Source organism: Astyanax mexicanus, chromosome 2, assembly GCF_023375975.1.
Source record: "Astyanax mexicanus isolate ESR-SI-001 chromosome 2, AstMex3_surface, whole genome shotgun sequence".
NCBI lineage: Eukaryota > Metazoa > Chordata > Actinopteri > Characiformes > Acestrorhamphidae > Astyanax > Astyanax mexicanus.
This window is the reverse complement of record NC_064409.1, coordinates 50,202,050-50,222,364: the sequence shown is the minus strand read 5'-3', so window position 1 is coordinate 50,222,364 and position 20,315 is coordinate 50,202,050. Positions and strand designations below refer to the sequence as shown.

The window sequence follows — 20,315 nt, the reverse complement described above, 5'->3', positions numbered from 1 at the left end:
CAAAAGCAAATAGTGAAGAACCCATACAGTTAACCCTAACTGTGGACCAAGTGGTCTTCCAAGGGCAGAGGACTCACCAGAGCAAGACAGCAGCACCAAGTGCACCTACAGACAGGTCTATCAAACCGTCTCCATTTATGTCCATCACACCATGGACACTGCGTCCAAAATACTGAAGGCCTGGAGAAATGTCCACAGCTGATATTCTCTGAGAAATCAGGAGATTGGGAAAGATAGGGAGAGAGAACAGAGTAACATTCCGTATAACTTTTTAAGGTTTTAATATATGGCACTTTATAGCATATATGGCAAATTCAGTGCAGTGCAGCACAACCATATATTCTACCTGCTTATACTTTGGGTGAATACCATTGTGCTGGCTGTAGAAGAGGTAGATTGCCCCCCTGTGGTCATTCTCCAGAGGTGCACCCACCACCAACTCTCTGTAACCATCACCATTTAAGTCAGGCAAGGAGGACATGGCCGAACCGAAACGTGAGTTCAGTGCTTCAGCTGATGGCTCCAGAAACCCTTCCAGTTCAAAGTGGCCCTGTAGAAGGAAAAGATACACAGGGGGTAACATATAAAGGGTTGCCAGATTTCTCTGAAGGGCAGCAATTCATCTATCTTAGAAGAGCACAGCTTTTATGCACAGAACAACTCCAAAGACAAACTGTTCACACTTATTTGCTAAATAAAAGACAGAACAGCCAGCATCAGCTTTTAATGCAATCACAAAAAAGGAAAAGGATCTCCGAGTGCCAGTCCTCCAAAGATGCGAATTCCCACTTTAACTTTATCCAGTTAAGATGTAATTTGCCAGGTGTTACTGAGGTTACTGTTGTTTACTTACTGTGAGAAAATTACACTCAACACTGCATGTCCTTCAAAATTCATTTAGTTTGTGCTTTACTCTGAGGAGACTGCAAATTTGTACCTTCACACCTGCTGCAGGTGGATGTGGAAATTAAATATATCTCCATCAAAGTTCAAAGGACTGAATGTAGAAAATTGTAAGGCCTATCACAATAAATACGTTATTGACTATTAACACGGTATGTACACAGGAACTCATTGTTCTTTACTTTCCTTGATATTCCCCAATGTGTGTAGTTAGAGAAATTAGGCTATTAACATGAATGAGCTGGTATGTCAACATTGGCTCAATTTTTTTATTTACGATACTTGAATAATTTTTACATTTAATTTAAACATTTAAATGGATGTAATTGCATTGTTATGTTTATAACATGGAAGTTACATGGAAGGAACAGCCAACTTGGCAAAACCAACATCTACTAATGTTTGGCATGTATAAGAGTCTAAGATCATTTACGTGAACAGCAATGTTATCGTATTCTTTATTCTGTTTATTTTTGATGTAAAAGTTGGGTTTGTGCACTGCTACGTCAGTCTGTGTTAAACAAGCAGGGGTGTATGTGCGTTAAGTTGCACCTATGTTGTCAAAATAGCAATGAACATCTGACATCAGTTGTCAGTCAATGGCACAGCTGCATTTTCTGTTGCCAAGATAGCAATAGGCCAGAAATGTACCTGAACACACCTAATTTCAAGACTACCATGCCCATTAGTGTAGATATGTATGTAAGCTCCGAACGCAGGCACAAGTCATAAAAAATAGACTGTTTGGGGGGTGCAAGATAGCAACGAGCATCGCAACACGCTTTGCTCAGTAAGATATGGCCCTAAGACTCAGACCTTCTCAGTTGTTTAAGTAATAACAGCAATACCATGTGGATTCCTACCTGTTGGCTCAGCCTGTAGATGTAAACCTTCCCTCTCTCCCAGCCTTTACTGAAGAACATGGGCGCTGCCACCAGAAGCAGATCAGTCACTCCATCTTCATCCTGGTCTAGTGGAGCTAACTCGCTGCCGTAATAGGAGCCAATCTATCAAAGGCATACATTATCAGATTATGTTTATTATATTAGCTCTCAGATTGATTTGACCAAATATAAAGTCTGTTCAGTTCACATTATTTTCTGTTGTGTTTAATTATGCAGTAAAAAGAAACGGAAGATACACATGCTGTGAGTGTTCTTTTCTTTCTGTGAATGTTTCCTTCTGTGTTACAGTTGCATGTCTAGAAATTGTCTCGTATAGTGACCGTTTACTGCATGTCCACACTTCTGCCCTTTACACACGGGGATACACAAACAGATGAAATGCACATGTGCTGTAGAGACAACTGCCATCTGGACCGGGTGCTGGAGTCTAGACTGTCACACGGTGTCCTCCCCCATACATATGTTCTCCATTAATAACCTGACTGGCCCCACCAATCAACAGCCTTACTGTTAAACTGTTAATGCCCTGACTCTCCACTGGCTTAAGGTAAAGTTGTCTGCAGTGGAAACCGTGATATTGTAAAATCTGTGGATAATGAAGAACTAAAGTGAGAACATGCATTACAGCATTAAAGCCCCAGATCTTTTCATTGCATTAATGTACTTGGAAAGTGTCTAGCTTTAGCCTGTATTGCATTTTTTGTACAAAACATGTAATTTGCAAAATTCATTATGTAAGGTAATATCATAAAAAAAAAACAAATTTGTTATCCATTTGGCCACCAGCACCAAAATATGCTGATATTTGTTTGATCTTACAGATGATAGACTGATAACATTAATATAGTGTCGGTTTTAATTTGTTTTTTGCAAAATCACCAACATCTTGCATTATCCAATCCTCTCAAACCAACCCTATGTTGATATTAAATTCCAGAATTTAATCGTAAGGTATGGTAACCAAAATTCCACACCTGATTTTGTTTCTTGACAGATGTCCAGCCAATTAAAATATAACATTTGTTCAATGTCTTATTTTTAGAAACTTTTAGAAGTGCTCCCTAAAAGACACTACTTTCTATTTAAATAGCGGCATAAGGCAATTTTTGCCTACAGACACTTAAGTACTCCTCACTACTACTGTTACTGTACCTCTTAGTTGACTGGGCCAAATGTACTGGATTGTGAGCTAGTGCGGCAGTCAAGCGTTGAGTGCCTGTGTGTTTTTAAAGACTAAGCTGTAGAGAAAATGTATTAATATATGTTTACAAACACTCATCTTTCTAAAAAAACACAGTTGAGCTAGTGTTGAACTGCAATAAAAGAAAGATTACCAGGAAAGGTTACTAGGAATGTCTCGCCATGGAGTTGTAGAGGTTCCTAATGGGGTTTTGTAATAATCCATTTCAGGCAACTTGAATATTCCTACAGATTTTATAGATGTGGCGTGTTGATAGTTCTGGTCTTCATTACAGGCATTTTGACAGCTCAGAGTTATGATAAAAAGGTCCTGCGACCAGTGGCCGTATCTTTTCTGAACTCCTTATGGTTCGTTATTTCAACAGCTAAACTGAAAAAGTTGACAGATACTTAAATTGCAAGTGGGAGAATGAAGCAGGAAAAAAAACACTGAAATCTTATTTACCTGTTCCCCTATTAGAGAGTGTAGTATGGTGAGGTTTCCCGAGTTAGTAAGGGTGAAGATGATGACTTTGCCTGTGTGGTTAAAACGAGGAGCTCCAGCCAGATACAGCTGTCCATAATACGCTGACACGATGGATGATACAATATAGCCTAGATTCAAAGAGACACATACAGAGACATAATGACACATTACACTTATAAATCTTCTCTTGTCAAGTTGACAGTGTTGAGACTCTAATGCCATAAAATATTTTATTTCCTTGGGTTTCTTAATCCATTTTGTGGTAAACATAAAACAAATGGAGGGGCAGCTCAGAGCACAGGGCAGATTTATAGTAGCTCATTTGAGGTGTGCCCGTGGCCCTGTCGACATGGTGAGTTAACTACAGAGAACACCACGGCTCGTAGACAAAATACACAAAGATGGGTCAGGGCAGACCACATTCCTGGGGTTAGCTGATGGCACCCTGCCAATATTCCAAACAAGCTTTCTCCTGCTGTGGTTCTTTACTATCACTACTGTATTTACAGATAGTTTTATTCTTGAGAACTGTAGTATAGGTTTATTTTTTATATTCCTCATTATATTATTTTTTATAGTAGATACTTCCTGACACCCTTACAAAAAACAATGTTTTATTATTCTCTTAAGGATTCATAATAATAACAACAAAGTGCAGATCTGCAGTAGTAACACTCCTTATCACATTGAAGATTCTATTAGTTTGGCAATTAATGTGATTTATTAAACAATGTACTAATATTCTGACCAACCTTATCTCAGTAAAGACACTCATTAACCAAATATAACAGAATCCAAATAGCAGCAAAACCTGGCATGAAGTTAGGTCTCAAGCAGATACACTATATTGCCAGAAGTATCAACTTGCCTATATTGTGTTTGGTGAAGGCTTGAATGCAGCTGCTCATGTAAAATTGCATCCCTTGCTGCCCTATAAAAAGGCTCTCAGAGGCTACTTTTGAGTAGTGTATCTATTCTGCTCACTTTACAGACTTTTAGAAGAGGCACATCATTGAAGTTTAACAGCTTTGTGACATACTTTAACAGTGTACACTGTATAATTATTAATATATATTGATAACAGTGTCTAACTATTAAAAAAACTAGGGAAATCAATGTTTCAATGACGTGGCCTCTGTAAACACAAATTCAGCAGTCCCAATTCTCAGTTCTGCCCTCACCCAGGTAAGCTCCATGGTTCTTCAGCTCATCAGGAAACTCTTTGAGGTATGCCGACTTGGGCGGGATTACTTTGCCATTCTGTGTTTCTTTGAGGACAGCGCCGTTCCAGTCATAAGCTCCTACAGCACCGACCAAAACACCATCCTACGCACAGAAAGACCATGGTTATTGCAGAAACATCACTGCTTTTTATGATTGATGTGGTTCCAAATGAAGTCGTTTTACTGCATGTGTAGATCTCTGTTTAAGCAATAAGTTTCCTTTTTTGAAATGTTTTCAAGGACGAGTGTTAAAGAAAGGTCAGTCATCTTCTTTGTATAGTATGAAATAATATTATGCATATTATTAAATTTTATAATATTCAGTAAGGCTTTACGAATAAGAGTGAATAAGAGTTCTTAAGAAATTACTTACAAATGACCATGAAAAAAATATATTTAAATAATGCTGAATACTGGATTTCCACTGTATTAAAAACACAATACATTTTAGTGTGCTGCAAAACAAAACAAAAACCTATAATTTTTAAAATGCGTATATTGTTAGTCCTCTACTATAAGTTTAATACAAAGCTTATATCTAAAACCTACACCCTTCCAACATAAAAAACATTTGGAAAGAAATCATGTATTTTCTTCACTAATGAAAGCTATTTTATTTTATGCACTTTTGTGAATGAAGAAATGAAGAGTTCATTTGGAAAAAACAAATAGCTGCTGTTCTTCAAACATACCTTATTCTTTTTTCTTTTTACGTTTACACTGTAAAAATAATACAGTGACATATAGCTACAGCAAGCAGCAATTTGCTAGCCAGCTAAATAACTAGCTAAGTTGCTGTAGTGAATATTAATCATATGCACTGTATATATAATCACAGTAAATCTGTCATGCTGTCATTTTTATTACAGTGATATTCACAGTTAGTTGTCAGTTAGAAGTTATAATAATTACAAAATGTAAAATAAAAAAAAACTGTCACTAATTTAAATTATTGTTCTGCAGCTGGCCAGAGAAAAACAACTTGACGAGCTTCACTCAATGGAGATAACGTTAGCTAAACGCTAGCTAGTTAATTCACCTCCACACATAGCTAGCTAAGCTAAAAAACTAGCTAGCTAGCTAACCTAGATATATATCCCTTACTTACACAAACATTAATCCAATAATGTTACTCATACAACAAACTGAACTAAACTTTTCCAGGTAGATAACAAACTCAATTACAAATTTTATGTACAGACTGTTTTCTCCAGTAATTATATGATTACTAAGGTGTGCCTCCCCAGCATGTTTCTCAAATTTGTGCAAATGAATTATGACACGCTAAAGCAACATTCTACACCGGTTGACCCAAAAAATGATTCAGAACAATCATGGACTTGGGGGTAAGAGGTCTCCGCCTTCTGCTCTGTGAACTTTTTGTTCTTGAGATACTTCATTTATATATCAGCAGAGTGGTTCTGAAGGTGACAGAGAGGCTTATAACTTGTGGAGAAACTTTTTAATTTTTCAAAAAATCGTCAGTGCACATTATATTCCAGTGCGCCTTATGTATGAATTTAACCAGGCAGGTTCTAAGGAGCAGTAGTTCTCTAGCACCAAGACTCGAGACTGGAGCAGTATTAGCATTAGCCGGTAACCGCTAAGCACTAACTCTTTCACCGTTCAGAGGCAAGTATATTGGACTTTTGCGCTGAATTAGAAGGAAAACATGGCGACACCCCTGTGCCTTACTAGATTCACATAATGCACCTTGTAACCCAGTGTGCCCTAATACGGAAAAATACGGTAGTGGATAGCTTAACAGGTAGCTTGCTAGCATGCTAACCTGCCATGTCAACACAGGACCACACGCAACAGCGCAAACAGCCTCGAACATGCCCACAGGAGAAAAACAGGGAGCCAGTGTGAATGCAGGCTTACTTAACATTAGCAAGCTGAGGTAACTGACCACTAACATACGTCTGTCAAACTGAAAGACTGGCTGACTTTCTCTGTATATGTTACCTAAGGCTACATATTATCTAGCTAACTTATCTAGTTAAGTTGGACATAATTGAAAACATACTATTACCAAAAACAATTTGATCACAATGTTTAGATCTACAGAGACATGCTGTATATGGGCTCTACAGAAAGAATGATTTAATTATACAGTAATAAGGCTTTAAAATCTACATGCATTTGTTGCTGGGTAAATGCAACACATTTTAATTAAACATTTTTAATGGCAAAATGTTATCCATTTTCTCAGTAAAAAAAAGAAGGAAAAACTGATTTTTCAGCAGAAATGCTTGATATATGGTTTTTACTTGGACCCTTCCACAGCATCAGACTGTCTGTACTGTCTGTTCTTTGTTACTTCTACTATTTCAGTAAATTATCCCACCAATAAAAGCAAATGAAATGCTCTCGAAAACAGACATAGTTTAAAAACATCCATAACAAGTCTGTGCTGCTCTAATGATTTTTACAGCCACATACCCTCAGCATTGCACAATAACAGACTCAAGACTGGTAACGGTTTAAAATAAAATAAACAAACGTGTACACATTTACAAATGGTACAAACAGAACCATGTGCATACAGCATGTACTCTATGGAGTCACAGATTTCTCACTTTCTGTCATAAACACAAACACACACACACAACACACACGTACGTTTGTCTGCATCCTGTAAACAATCAAGGTTTTTAGGCTTTGGTTCAGAACTCTGTGGAGAAAGCTAAAGGGGCATTAGTAGGCCATGAAAAACTGCCAAATAGGGAATTCTCCCTCACAGAGTTTCATTATATGAGATGCAGACCGTGTGCCAACCCACGCTCTCCTACCTTTGTGAATATTTATGCCAGATACTCTGCTCCACATTACCCACAGAAGCCCAGCACTTAACTCAATCTTTACTGTATATACAGACTAATTTTGCCTTTCTTAGATAACATCTACAGAGACTTGGAGAGGAGCATCGCAGTGCATTCCACAAGAGTAAGAAAATGGCTCGATTTTAGACTCCAGATTCACTGGAGAATTAAAGGCCTGCTGCACTGACACTGTAAGAGCCAGCGCTACAGCCGTCGTTAAGTAAAGACAGCAGCGCAAACGCTCCCAGAGCTCACATCAGCCAACTATTCTCTCATACAGTGTCGACGTGGACAATTTGACTGGGTGCCACTGCACATTTGCACAATAGACTCCCTCAATGAGATCCTTTCAGTGATAGGGGGTGTTCTCATTGCCTTTTAGAATTCCATTGTGATTCATAGAAGCCCCTTTATTTGTGTTTGGATAATAATCGAGAAAACATTTATCTGAACTGTTAAAATAGGGTAGTGGTAACAGCCTGGAATGTATAGTTATCGAATTGGATTCCAAGAACAATAAAATTATTTAAGGGGGGGATTATTAATTCAATAACTGCCGACCTCAGGGTACTGTTTCCTGAACCAGTGACTTAAAATAATATAAGAAGTATGGCTTTGTGTCTATCTGATTTTCACAAGAGCTAGAGGAAAAGTAAAAAGTATGATGTAGTCTCCCAATGGTTTTATAAATCCTTTATTTTATGTCTACCTAAAGTAAAGTGTATCATGTATTTAAATCAAGCATTATGTGGCAATTTCTTGCTGACATTTCTTGCTTCTGGTCTCCCTCTGCATTTGGGAATTGTATATTGCACTTTGAGCTACCACTTAAGGACATGCTTTACACATGCATTTCTGGACAAGCTGAGAGAGCCATCACTGAAATACTGTAAAAGAAGCATGTGGATTGAGGAGGCATAGCATCGTATCACACTTCTCACCTCAAGCAATTGCCTGATTGCTTCCCCAAAGTTATGTAGTGAAAATTCATATTCTGCACATTTCAAGTCAGTGAAACAACAAAACGGTTTTATATCTGTTATGTTATGGTAAAACTGCTACATAATGCTGCATGTGGCATTTATATAATGATTTTTGAATGGTTTATGGAGGTTCTTAAGATGTTCTTCCCACTCCTTAAAGAGTCCTTAAAGAACCATTATTTGCATTTTATGTGATTGTCCAAAATAATGCCTTTTGGCACCCTTATTCTCAGGGATATATGCATGTCAATTCTGAAATGCAGGTGCCTTTCTGGCCTTGAGATTAGAATGCAATAGACAATTCAGCAGGGAGAACTATAATTCTTGGACCATTAAATCAATAGTATATCATCTTCAGTTTTAAGCATAGAAAGTTCAAAAACTGACTACAGCAGCAGGAAAATCTACTATGTGGCATCTAGGCTAATTTTGAAAGCAATCTCACAAGTTAAAAATGGGATAATTTCACAAAATAACTAAATATAACACATATTGTAGCACCGCCATTGTGAACATCGCATAATATGGGATGTAAAAAAAACGATCAGTGAAGTATAAGAAGAAAAAACAACCATACCACTAAGAATAAAAATACTACTAACTCTACTGTTGTATTCTTTCAGAGTCTCGAGGTCTGGTGTGTTCAGCACTTGGAGAAGGTAAACAGCACAGAGCTGTAATATTCCAAGTCTGTGTCACTGACATAGCTGCGCCAAGCTAATAAAACAGAATCTGAACTTTTATTTTCATCTGATTGTGTTTTATGTGTACCAAGTTTGACGGACACTGCCCTCTTTCCTAATAAAAGTAATTAAGTTCTTTTAAAAATTTCTGTCGCAAGCAAATAAATCTTTTCTATTTCTTCACAAACACAGTCACATGTATAACCACACACAGAAGGGATGAGGGCACATGTGCGAGTGTGTTTTTGTGCGAGTGTCCCCGCTCAGAGCCTGACTTCAACAAAACCATATGTGCTCTTTGGACCGCTTTCCCTCTAAAGGAGAAGGAGTCAAGGAGAAAAAAAAAAATCTTTCCACAACGTGATCTTCCCTCTCAAATTGCCACTGTTCACAGCAGCACCAGGAATCCAACAATGTGAGGTATGAACCTGTCTAATTTTTCCCAGGAAAAGTTGTGCTTTGCTTTCCACAGAAGGATTCCTTTCCCGAGATCTCTCACCTGCACTTAATTATTCTCATTAAATTTCATACCAATGTAAAAAGTGATGAAATAACAGACAGTGTATGCTGGATTGTTTGAGATCTCAGCACGCAGAGCAACCTGAGATATTATATTACAGCCAGCCTCAATTATAATGTATTTCTAGCCTTTAGTAAAGTGAAATATCTCAGTTTAACAATCAGTAATATTCTTATTTTTAAAAAAATTCCATTGTGACTACATTAACCCCTTGAAAACCTTCTGTTTTTCTAATTTATCTATTTGCAGAAATCCCGGTAACACTTTCTATGAATGTTATGTCTATAAGACACTTGGAACATAGTCAGTCACACATTCTAATGCATTCATAACATGCCTCACTTTACTTTAAGCACTCAAATACAGCTTTTATTATAGTCTTATATCACATAAAATATCAAATATCTATCCTTAGTAGTCTGTTTTTATGATAACGGTCTATCACTTAACTTAAAGCAAACAAATACAATGCAATTATAATACATTATAGATGATCATAAGCTACTATAAAATTCAAAATAAGGATAATTCAGTTGATGTTCAGATAATGTGCATAAAAGTCATTATAGCCTGGCTCAGTATGTGTTTATAAGTAGGCATTTTTGTTAGACATAATGCATTATGCAAGTTGGGATGGATTTTTTAATGTATTGATGTATAATATATTCTAAACACAGCTTATGATGCATTAAGATAACAATTCATAACGGGTAATAAGCATAGTTATAACACGTTTTGCATGTTTATGAATGCATTATAATGTGTTATGACTATGTTCATGGTGTCTTATAGACATGACATTCAATTTTCAAAAGGTTTGGATTTTTTCTGTGGACAGTTGACTAGTGTGGCTGACACTGGTGTTTTGATCAGCACAGTGGATATTTTATAGCTTATTTGATGATATTTTGAGCATATAAATCGGTAACACTTCACTTGGATGGTCCATTTGATAATGCTCAACTGACATTCAACTACAATTCAATTGTAGGTCTATTAAATGCAACTGAACTGACTGGTGAAAGTAAATGATCCTCTGTTGAATGTAACTCTACATCCAACTCTTACCCAAACTCCAATCTTAACATTTTAGCATTGGGTTTAGGATTAGATTTAAAGTTTAGGTTATGGTTAGGGTTAGGGTTAGAGTTTAGGGTTGATTAAGGGTTAAGGTTAGGGTTAGTTGTAGGGTTATGTTCTATTTTGAATCATTTACTTTCAACATATGGTTAAGTTGCAGTTAATACACATTCAGTTCAATGTCAGTTGAATGTCAGTTCAGCATCAACGAGGCCATAAAATGGACCATCCAAGTAAAGTGTTACCTATAAATCAAGCTGCACAGCAAATACCTAAAACCCAAGCAAATAGAGCTTTCTAACCTGCTGCTGTTAAATACAAAACACAAGTGATATAGTCAACACCACTTCTGGTTACTCAGAAAGAAAAAACACTTCAGGGAAGACCACTGACCCTGGACATAAAATCAAATCTGGTTTTGTTTTAAGATTTTTAATGTGTCCCTATCAGTAAATCTGACATTACAATTCAAAATCTCTGTGCATGCCTGAAAGAGTTAAGGTTAAGGCTAAGGAGTTAAGGCTAGTAGCTACTTCAGATATTATGTAAATAAAAAACTCATGTATTTTATATATACTTCTTGTCAATCAAGAGTCTATAGAACAGATCTTACCTCTACAATGTGTGAGGAGAAACCTGCCTGAGACATCTGTAGTCCAAAGGCAGTTCCATTCTGGTTTGTACCTATAAAGGCAGGACAAATTATTATGATAGTCAACAAGTTTTTATTTAAGCAGCTAAAGAAATTATACAGAAAGAGACAATGAAAACTTATTAATCTATTTATGTTTAAGATTTCTACATTGATTCTGAATAAATACAACATAAAATAGCATACAATCATACATATTTCCATTTTGAATTTAATTGAAGAATATAATCGCACCCTCTAAGCTGAAGATCCTCTCTCCCAGGGCATCCACGATGTCTTTCAGAGCAGACTCATCCGTCACATTGAAAAAATGCTCCTCAGGGTCGGTGGCGATCAATTTGATCTCTCTTAAGAAGGCTTCAGGATTGATCCCACGCCGGTTGTAGTAGCCAAGCACCTGAAGAGCCCATCACAGAACATGATCCATATCCATACCTCCAGAAAATACCATCATAGCCCACATCCAGTATATCAAATCTCATTTGCTGTCCTTAAATCACGTCTACAGAGTGCAATTTCTATTAAATAAACATGTGCTCTGAAACTGAGTCAGGACATTAAATAATAGTTGAACAGTGATTCAGTTCTAATCATTTTGCCCCATTATACAATTATAATCACATTTTTAAGCTTTAATCAAGGGGTTTAATACAAATATACTTTTTTTTTTAATAGTCAGGTCAAAATTAATATCACTATTGATAACTTGCATTTTCATGGCCAAGTATGACCTGTTGTTTCATTCTTGTTTTACAAATTAAAGAGACAAAAAATTTGGAGTTTGGAGTCAATATTCCTATTTTCATTTGGTAGTAATTAATGAAACTCAATCAGCGATATAGCAGAAGCTTAAGCTATGATTACCAGGCTTAACCTTTGTGTGGTGTTCATATTTTTGTTGCTCATTTACTGTGTTACTTGTATTTAATTCAGCAAAATTAAGCAATTTTACATTAAAATGCTTTACACATGCTTGCTTCACCTAAATTGCAAGCAATATAAACAGCTTACATGGTTAATATGGTTGCCCTTTACCTTTCTTATGTTACATTTCTTTCAAAAAGTGCTACACTTTTTTTTATTAGTTTTTTAATAAAATGTAAAAGAAAATGAATTTAACTCAAGATATGAGTAGAAAATTAATTTAGTTTCAAATTTACAAATGAAGCAATGTTTATTAGCCCTTGGCCAAACATACTGTATGTAATATAAATGTGTGTGTGTGTGTGTGTGGGGGGGGGGGTGTACAGTGTGTGTTTATCGAAAATGTGTTTTGATATATGTTTTTCACAAAAAATGAGCCAATGCCAATGAGTTTGAGTTAGAAAAAATATTTTTTTAGTATCATTTGATGAAAAATTAAAACGGGTCCCACAGACCTGAACACCACACAAGGGTTAAGTGACTTTCAAAGTGATTTTGGACTGTGTAGACGTGTCAAAGTGTTTCTCAAATAAGTCACTTTCACATGTGATTAATTATGAATGTGGAATCATTCATCTTTTGCCTGTACACATGTATTTTGTGCTTGTGATTGAAGTTCTTATAGTAAGGTCTATTTACTCATTGGCCAACTTTGCAGCGCTGCCGGGCAGTTTTTTTTCAGTCAAACATTAACAGGCGGTGATCTTTATGATAGTGAAAAACATATTTTTAATGATCGACTAATCTGATAAAAAACTAATGAACAGTTTGTAGTGTTTAGCTAAAATATGCACAACAAACACGACTAAAACACTGGCATAACAGCGAGCTGATTGGCTCTTTTTGTCAAGGACAGGACTTTTATCATAAAAGGGTACATGCATCCTGTATCAGTGATAAATTTACTCACATGTTTCTGTATGAACCATCAAAATATCTACATCTGATCTGAGTGAATTTGATTAAATAGGAAAATGTTAGATTCAGTTTGCTTTTTTCTATTCATACTGCAACACAGATAACAAATCTGTGTCACATATGATGAAAAAGATCAGATTTGGCCCTATTTTACCTTCTGTGTGAACGTAGTCTTCAGAACATTCTTTAAAAGAAGGAATGTACTGGCAAACAACACCAAGAGGTCTGGAACACCACAACCCCACAGAGCAACTAAAATGGATGATCAGAAAATTCTTTCTTTGATGAAACAAAGAAAAAATTTTATTTAAGTCATCAGGCATATCATTTTTTTAAGTTTTGAATCAACAGACTTCTTAATCAGTGTTTACTTCAAGATGCAAATCATTTGTAACACTCAGGAACAGAATGGCCAGATTAGAATTGATGTAAAATGCCTGAAACAAGATTCTTTGAACAGATGCATGACCAAGATTAACTAGTACCAGAGTGATGGAATGTGAAGAATATGGACAAGAAAAGGAAGGACTCATGATCTGAAGCATACCACATTATCTGTGGAGGCATGGTGGAGGAAGTGTTATGATATGGTCATGAACAGCTTCCAAGAAAACTGGGTTAATGGTATTTGTTGATGATGTGACTACTAACAAAAAAAATTAGAATTACTTTAAAGGTGCATAAAGTTATATATTTTTAATCAGATTCATTTAAAGGCTTCAAAACTGATTATTAGTATAGATCGATTATACTGCAAGAGCAAATGCAAATGCAAGAGTTTTACACTTACTGAAGACTCTAGACAAAATGATCCACAAACAAGCTACAACTGATGGCAGCTGCAGTAAATGTCTGACAAAAGAAACAAAAACTCATTGACTGTAAAGGAGCTGCATCAGGGCATTAGGGCTATATATATATATATATATATATATATATATATATATATATATATATATATATATATATATATATATATATAGTCATATTTTGTTCTGTTTTATACTTTATATTGCGATAAAGAAAATACAGGATATTGATAATGCACCCAATATTTTTAGTAAAATAAATTATATATTAATACATAACATTTATTTAAACTGGCCTTATGTGACACAGCACATCCTGCAATGTGACTTAGAAATTGTGCTCTGTATCTTTGTTTGCATTATTGTTAACTTCACACAACTAAAATAAATGTGGTTTAGGGTAAAGCACAAAATGTTAAATTCCTTTCGCATTTGTTAGCAGCTGCCTTAAATAACACATACATGCAAGTATATTTAAATTAGTGGTGGACTATATGGTAAAAACATTGCATTTTTGCAGTATACAATATTTTTATTAATACACATGAGCACAGTCACAATGCTATTCAAAAATTATAAAAAAAAATGTAGTACAGAGATTTTTAATTAAATTTGTCTTGTCTTTCATCAAATTAAACATGAGTCCTCAACATGCTTAAAAAAGTATATTGTCAATATGATAAGAAATTTAATCATAATATGATAAAATGCCATAAAAGTGCCCACCTCTGATTTAAATCCAACAAACATGCTAACAGAATAACGTAGGTAGGAATTGGAAATTAACTGAAATGTTAAGCTAACTCACTGCAATTCCGTACAGGGTGATGTTGTCCCTCTCACTCTCCTCCACAGCTTTCTGTAGGTCTGGGCTGTCATGTGATTCCCCATCAGTGATCACAATCATCACTTTTCTAGCATCTGGACGCCCTCCGCGCTTAAATGCCTGAGACCTGTGTTTGCCAGCAGAAAATAATTCCACAGACAATGTAAGTGAAAATATCCTGGAGCTAACAACAACATACTTTTCTTACATCAAGTTTCACGAGTGATTACACGGACTATGTAGTGTTAATGGTAAAGAGGAGTTATTTGGCCCAGAATACATTTCTACTTTTTAATGATGTACCGTGCAACATTAATTCCAAGTGCTGTGCGCGTCTCCTCTCCTCCACGCTGGATAATGTACTGAGCTGCTGACACCACTTCATCTACAGTGTGGTAGTCATCCAGTTGAAACTCGTGAACCACTCTTTCTCCATACTGCACCACTCCAACCTAAAGAAAGAGAAAAATCGCAGGGCAGGAATGCATGAAGCACTTCAGCTGTGTGTTTGAGCATGAGTCTGTCTATTCATGTTTTAATTCAAGCAGTTCACATTAATGCGAGGTCACAGTGGAGCACCACAGGGTGGGACGTTCAAGAGCAGGTTCAATAGCAGGGTCAAGAGGGAGCACTGGTTCTCAGTTGGCCATTACAGCATTTTTCCATTTTGTTGTGCAGCTTCAAAACATACTATTCAAAATGCACTCAGGGCATTCTGTGAAGCTTCTTAGCTTAGAACCTTCTTCTCTGCTTGGACCTTCAAGTAAATATTGGCTTATATGAGCTTACCAGATGGTGCTACGTGCTACTGCTCTTAGATCCATCAGGTATAAGTTACCATCCTTGTCAGAGTAAACACACAGTCATAAGATTTAGTTTCTTCTGTGCTTATTTGTTAGTGTGTTATCTTTGTTTTATTGCACTGCTATATTAGGTGAAGAAGGCTGTCCAAAGATAAGACTCTTTAGAACATTAGTTGATTGGTAATGTACTGATATCGTCCAATCTTGAGAGCTAGTCAAATCATATCTTCGCTGTCCAATAAAAAACATTAAAGAAATTGTTTTTTTAAACAAAAATTTACTTTGACTTGATGTCAGTGTAAAATGAGAGTTTATGTCAATTAAGTTTAAAGCATTTTGATGGGACTTCCAGTTCATTTACTAATTATTTACATAGTGTACAGAGAAATGTGAGAAAACTAAAAACAGACAAAAACATACATGTTGTTCTTTGGACTATTATCTATTACTATCTATTTCTATCATCCATATTTTGTGAGTTGCTGCAGCATTGTTGAATGCCACAGAAACAAATACAAGCAACTCTATTTAAATTGGTTAAACAGGAAATGCAGCAAGAGTTACCCTCACGCAGAGTAGTGCAGGTTGATTGTGGACAGAACTAGTGCGCCTTGTGTTGGAAGCAATTTAAAAAATGTTAACATCACTAACTGGATACCCCTCCAAAGAGAGCATTGATTATTCTAGTATATTGAGTATCAAAACACAGCAGAGCCAGCAAATACTACTAACGACACTGAGCTCCACAGATAGTAAAAAACATTTTATGTTAATAATAGAGACAATGCATGACATGTTAGGGAAGTACTGCACCATAATGCCTTTATAAGTTTCCCTGGCCGAGTCGCTAAAAGGCGATCAGTGATCTGCCTCAACCTTAATCTAATTACAATTGCATACTTGACTGTATAATGGTTTAAACTAGATTACAAAGACAATTCTAGTCCCAGTTATAGAAAGTTTGTGATGAAGTCAAGTGAAGATAATGTTTTAAGGCCCTACAATGTTATTTGGGTGAAGATAGCTGTGTTTGCTCAGTAAATGCTTTTGTCTGTTTGATCCTGCCAACACATGTGGTTTCAAACTGTTCAGACTTCCTTTCTTAAGCTCCAAGTGTCTAAAGAGACATTACTCAACAGATTTCAAAGAGGTCAATATCACAAAATCTCAAACTAAAAGAACGTTCTTATCATTTGTTTAGTATATATACATGAAGTAGTATATATACATTCTTTTTTTTTTCTCCCTTGGGAAAAGTACCTTTAGTTAGAGTATCTTTTCAGATACAGCTGTATTTTAGCAAACTTATACACTGCGTTATAGCTTTTATTGCTCTTTTATAATTGCATTGTTCATTGTAATCTTCATGTTGTTTTTTTTAGGTAGACAATTTCAAGATCTGTCCAGGGACAACGGATGAAAAATAGCCTTTAGACTAATTCTGGTACATTTACAGTAATGTTAATTAATGTATACTGTTCCTATTAAATAAGTTATTAAATAAAAGAAATACCTACACAGAGTTAGATACAGAATTGCACATTCAGCTCCATCATTCATACTTGCCTGGATCTGTCCTGGCCCAATGGAAAACTTCTTGAGGATGTTGATTAGGAAATCTTGCACCTCAAACCAGGGATATATAGAATTTGATCCGTCCAGCACTATTACTATATCCATATATGTCTCACATCCTGTCAGGCAAAATATATACATTTAAAATCTGACTTTGAACAAAAGATTATGTAGTTCAATGTAATATATTTACAATAAATACACAAAAAACACATGTAATCAATAGGCGAAGCAGTATATTGAACATGAAATGAGAAAATAAAACTGAACTTTACTCTGAAAGGCTGGAGCGATACTGCGCGTAAAGTTAAAACTGCTGTCCACTCTGGAACAGATTCCTGTACTGTACAAGGAACTGCCGCATTCATACGACCATAATGGACCACAAGCCTGGAAAAGAACAGCACATAACACACACACAGAGAAAACATTGTGTCTTATCTTACTGAAGACTTAGTTAGACGTAAATCCAGATGTCTAGGGCTATTATATGAACCACATTTACCACAAAACTGTTATCCTTCGGGTTGGAGGCCAGGGACATCCCCAGATTCATTTTGTCCTTGCGTTCTATTACATTCTTCAGGGATATTTCCCCTTTAAACAAATATCCAAAGAAAGAAAAAAAAACAGAGACAATATTTTAGAATAGCAGAAATAAAGAAATTAGAAATTAGAAAAAAACTGATCTTTCATCAGAAATTTGAGGAGGTACCTAAATTCAGTCGTGAACATTTTGCATTAGTTCTGCTTTCCAGTGGACACCTGTACACGTCACCAGTCTGATTTTCACCAGTCTTCTCAAACGGAGCTCCAACCAGAAGCCTACAACAACACAAAAACAATACATGACTATGAGACAGTTCATCCAAACCAATGACAGAGTTTTATCAGTGGACAGGGTTTCAAATGGCTGAGTAAACAGGCTAGATTTCAAGTACACACCATAACTTAGATCATAAAAAAATGCTACTACTACCTTATACACCAACATGCCAAAAGTGATAGAATGCCAGTACATACAATGAATACCTCAGGAAGTGGCTTGGGAATGCCCACACCTGTTTAAGTTGCGAGGTGCTATCCTGTGAGGGATGCTGAACACGTGAAAACGTGCTCATGGCAAGGCAATAGGAATTTGAGCGAGGCCTGATAGTGCGTACCAGATTAAACAGGCATTTTACATTCCATACTCCACAGTTTCACGTATGTACACCAGAAATACATGTGTTAGAAGGCAGTCTCCATCCACAATGGACAATTTAATTATACAACAACACTTTAGCCCTCCATAGTACCATATAATGATAATGCAGTTGTATAATAACGCAATTATTACCAGTCGAGACAGTGGCTCATTTATGTGAATAGACTCTTCTTGGTAGGAAAAACACAATTGGAAATATAATGGTCATCAAACATGATTAAGCTCATGTCCAACAATTGGAAAGATAAGTTGATCACATAACTATCATGACAGGCCTACTTCTGATTAAACAATGTTAAATTGACTCACTTACTTTAAAATATTTTACAGTGTGGACAACTAAAGCACTATCTGGATGGGATTAGTTCCTTGGGAGAACGTCTGTGAAAAATATTTTACACTTCTACTCAGTGATAAAACTCTTGCATCCGAACTGCAATTGAAAAAATAGGATGAGCAGTGAGTTTTTTTGGCTTTTTTTAGGTCACATGACATCAAGTTCAGTAGCTCCTCCATTTCCACTCGCTATTTTGTTTATGTGGATCTCCATGCAAATGTGTGCCCAAAGTGTAATTACGGTGCGTGGCAGTGGACAAATAGCTATTTTATCAAACATGAGGTAACAAAAGCCAGAGATGTGAGTCCGGACGAGACTAAAAATACCAGAGGACCACAGACTTCAGGAAAAAACAGTAGGTAATTCATTCTGTAATTTTCTCAGAGGACGTCTGTGAAAAATACATTCATGGTCATAAATAATAAAATCACAGAGGACCCCCATAAAATAGAAAATTACCCCAGTCCTTTTTGTGAGTTGCTTCAAGTAAGAGTGTCTGCTAAATGATGTTAATGTAAAATACGTCTTAATAATTATTAATAATACCTAGGACTGAGTCTGCCTGCCAGTTTCAGTGGAAATTTACTGAGCCAGGTTGAACACCATCAGCATCAGGCAAAAATGTGCAGAGTCATTTAAGGAGTAATAAAAGCTGTTTAATGCACAACATTAGCAAAGCATCACAGACTGAAGACAGAATATCAGGAGCAGAGTGCCACTGTTGAAAGCATTACTACTGCTCATGTTCATACCAGCAAAAACAAACCACATTCCTGTGCTTTAGCCCTTTGGCCTGTGTGATGGATATATGTGGTTGTTTACATTCCTCTGGAAAGCTCCCCTGCCACTTCTCGTTCACATCCATGTGGTTTTTATAGAGGAGGAACTCGCCAGCTTTTCTAGCGTGCTGTTAGCACCCCAGTTCCCAAAGAACAGAATTTGCTTTCGGTATGTAAATGTGACCAAGCCAATGACCAAGCAATTTAAAACTTGAAATTTGTCCCAAACATTTCACATATTTAACATTTCCTTTAGCAAGTTTGGCAGTGGTTTCTATTACACCAAATATCCATTCCTTACAGTTATATGCTGGTGAGTACATACACAATATTTCTAGTATACAGCATGTACAAATATACAGTACTGTATATATCCAAAAAAAAAATATATATATATATATATGTATATATATATATCACACTTACATAGCTTGTTTATGTACCTGTAGAGAAGTATATTCAAAAGAATAGATAAATATGACCCTATTGGCATGATGTCTAATGGCAAGCATGGGCGAAAGGGGTATAAAGCCCCCAGCAATGAGCTTTGAAGCAGTAGAACTGTGAGATGGAGAGTTGGGGATGACTTTGATAGTTGGAAATGAGGTGGAAAGATGATCACTAAATCCTCACAGCAGTGCTCCAAAATCCAGTAGAAAGCATTTCCTGGACAGTAGAGACAGTTAATCAAACTAAT

The 20,315-nt window shown here is 36.2% G+C and overlaps 1 protein-coding gene across 1 annotated transcript in view; it reads right to left on the bottom strand.

Annotated features, from left to right (window-relative positions):
- The window catches only part of itga11b (integrin, alpha 11b), a 65,629-nt gene that overhangs the window by 28,253 nt on the left and 17,061 nt on the right, over positions 1 to 20,315 (bottom strand). The window contains exons 3-15 of the mRNA XM_007231189.4: positions 18,011 to 18,120; positions 17,801 to 17,892; positions 17,571 to 17,685; positions 17,287 to 17,414; positions 15,221 to 15,369; positions 14,900 to 15,044; positions 11,675 to 11,837; positions 11,402 to 11,472; positions 4,656 to 4,800; positions 3,454 to 3,602; positions 1,767 to 1,910; positions 347 to 550; positions 78 to 208 (exon numbers count right to left, since the gene is read on the bottom strand). Of these exons, the coding sequence (XP_007231251.3) occupies positions 78 to 208; positions 347 to 550; positions 1,767 to 1,910; positions 3,454 to 3,602; positions 4,656 to 4,800; positions 11,402 to 11,472; positions 11,675 to 11,837; positions 14,900 to 15,044; positions 15,221 to 15,369; positions 17,287 to 17,414; positions 17,571 to 17,685; positions 17,801 to 17,892; positions 18,011 to 18,120 (1,746 nt within the window). The remainder of the gene's footprint in view (positions 1 to 77; positions 209 to 346; positions 551 to 1,766; positions 1,911 to 3,453; positions 3,603 to 4,655; positions 4,801 to 11,401; positions 11,473 to 11,674; positions 11,838 to 14,899; positions 15,045 to 15,220; positions 15,370 to 17,286; positions 17,415 to 17,570; positions 17,686 to 17,800; positions 17,893 to 18,010; positions 18,121 to 20,315) is intronic.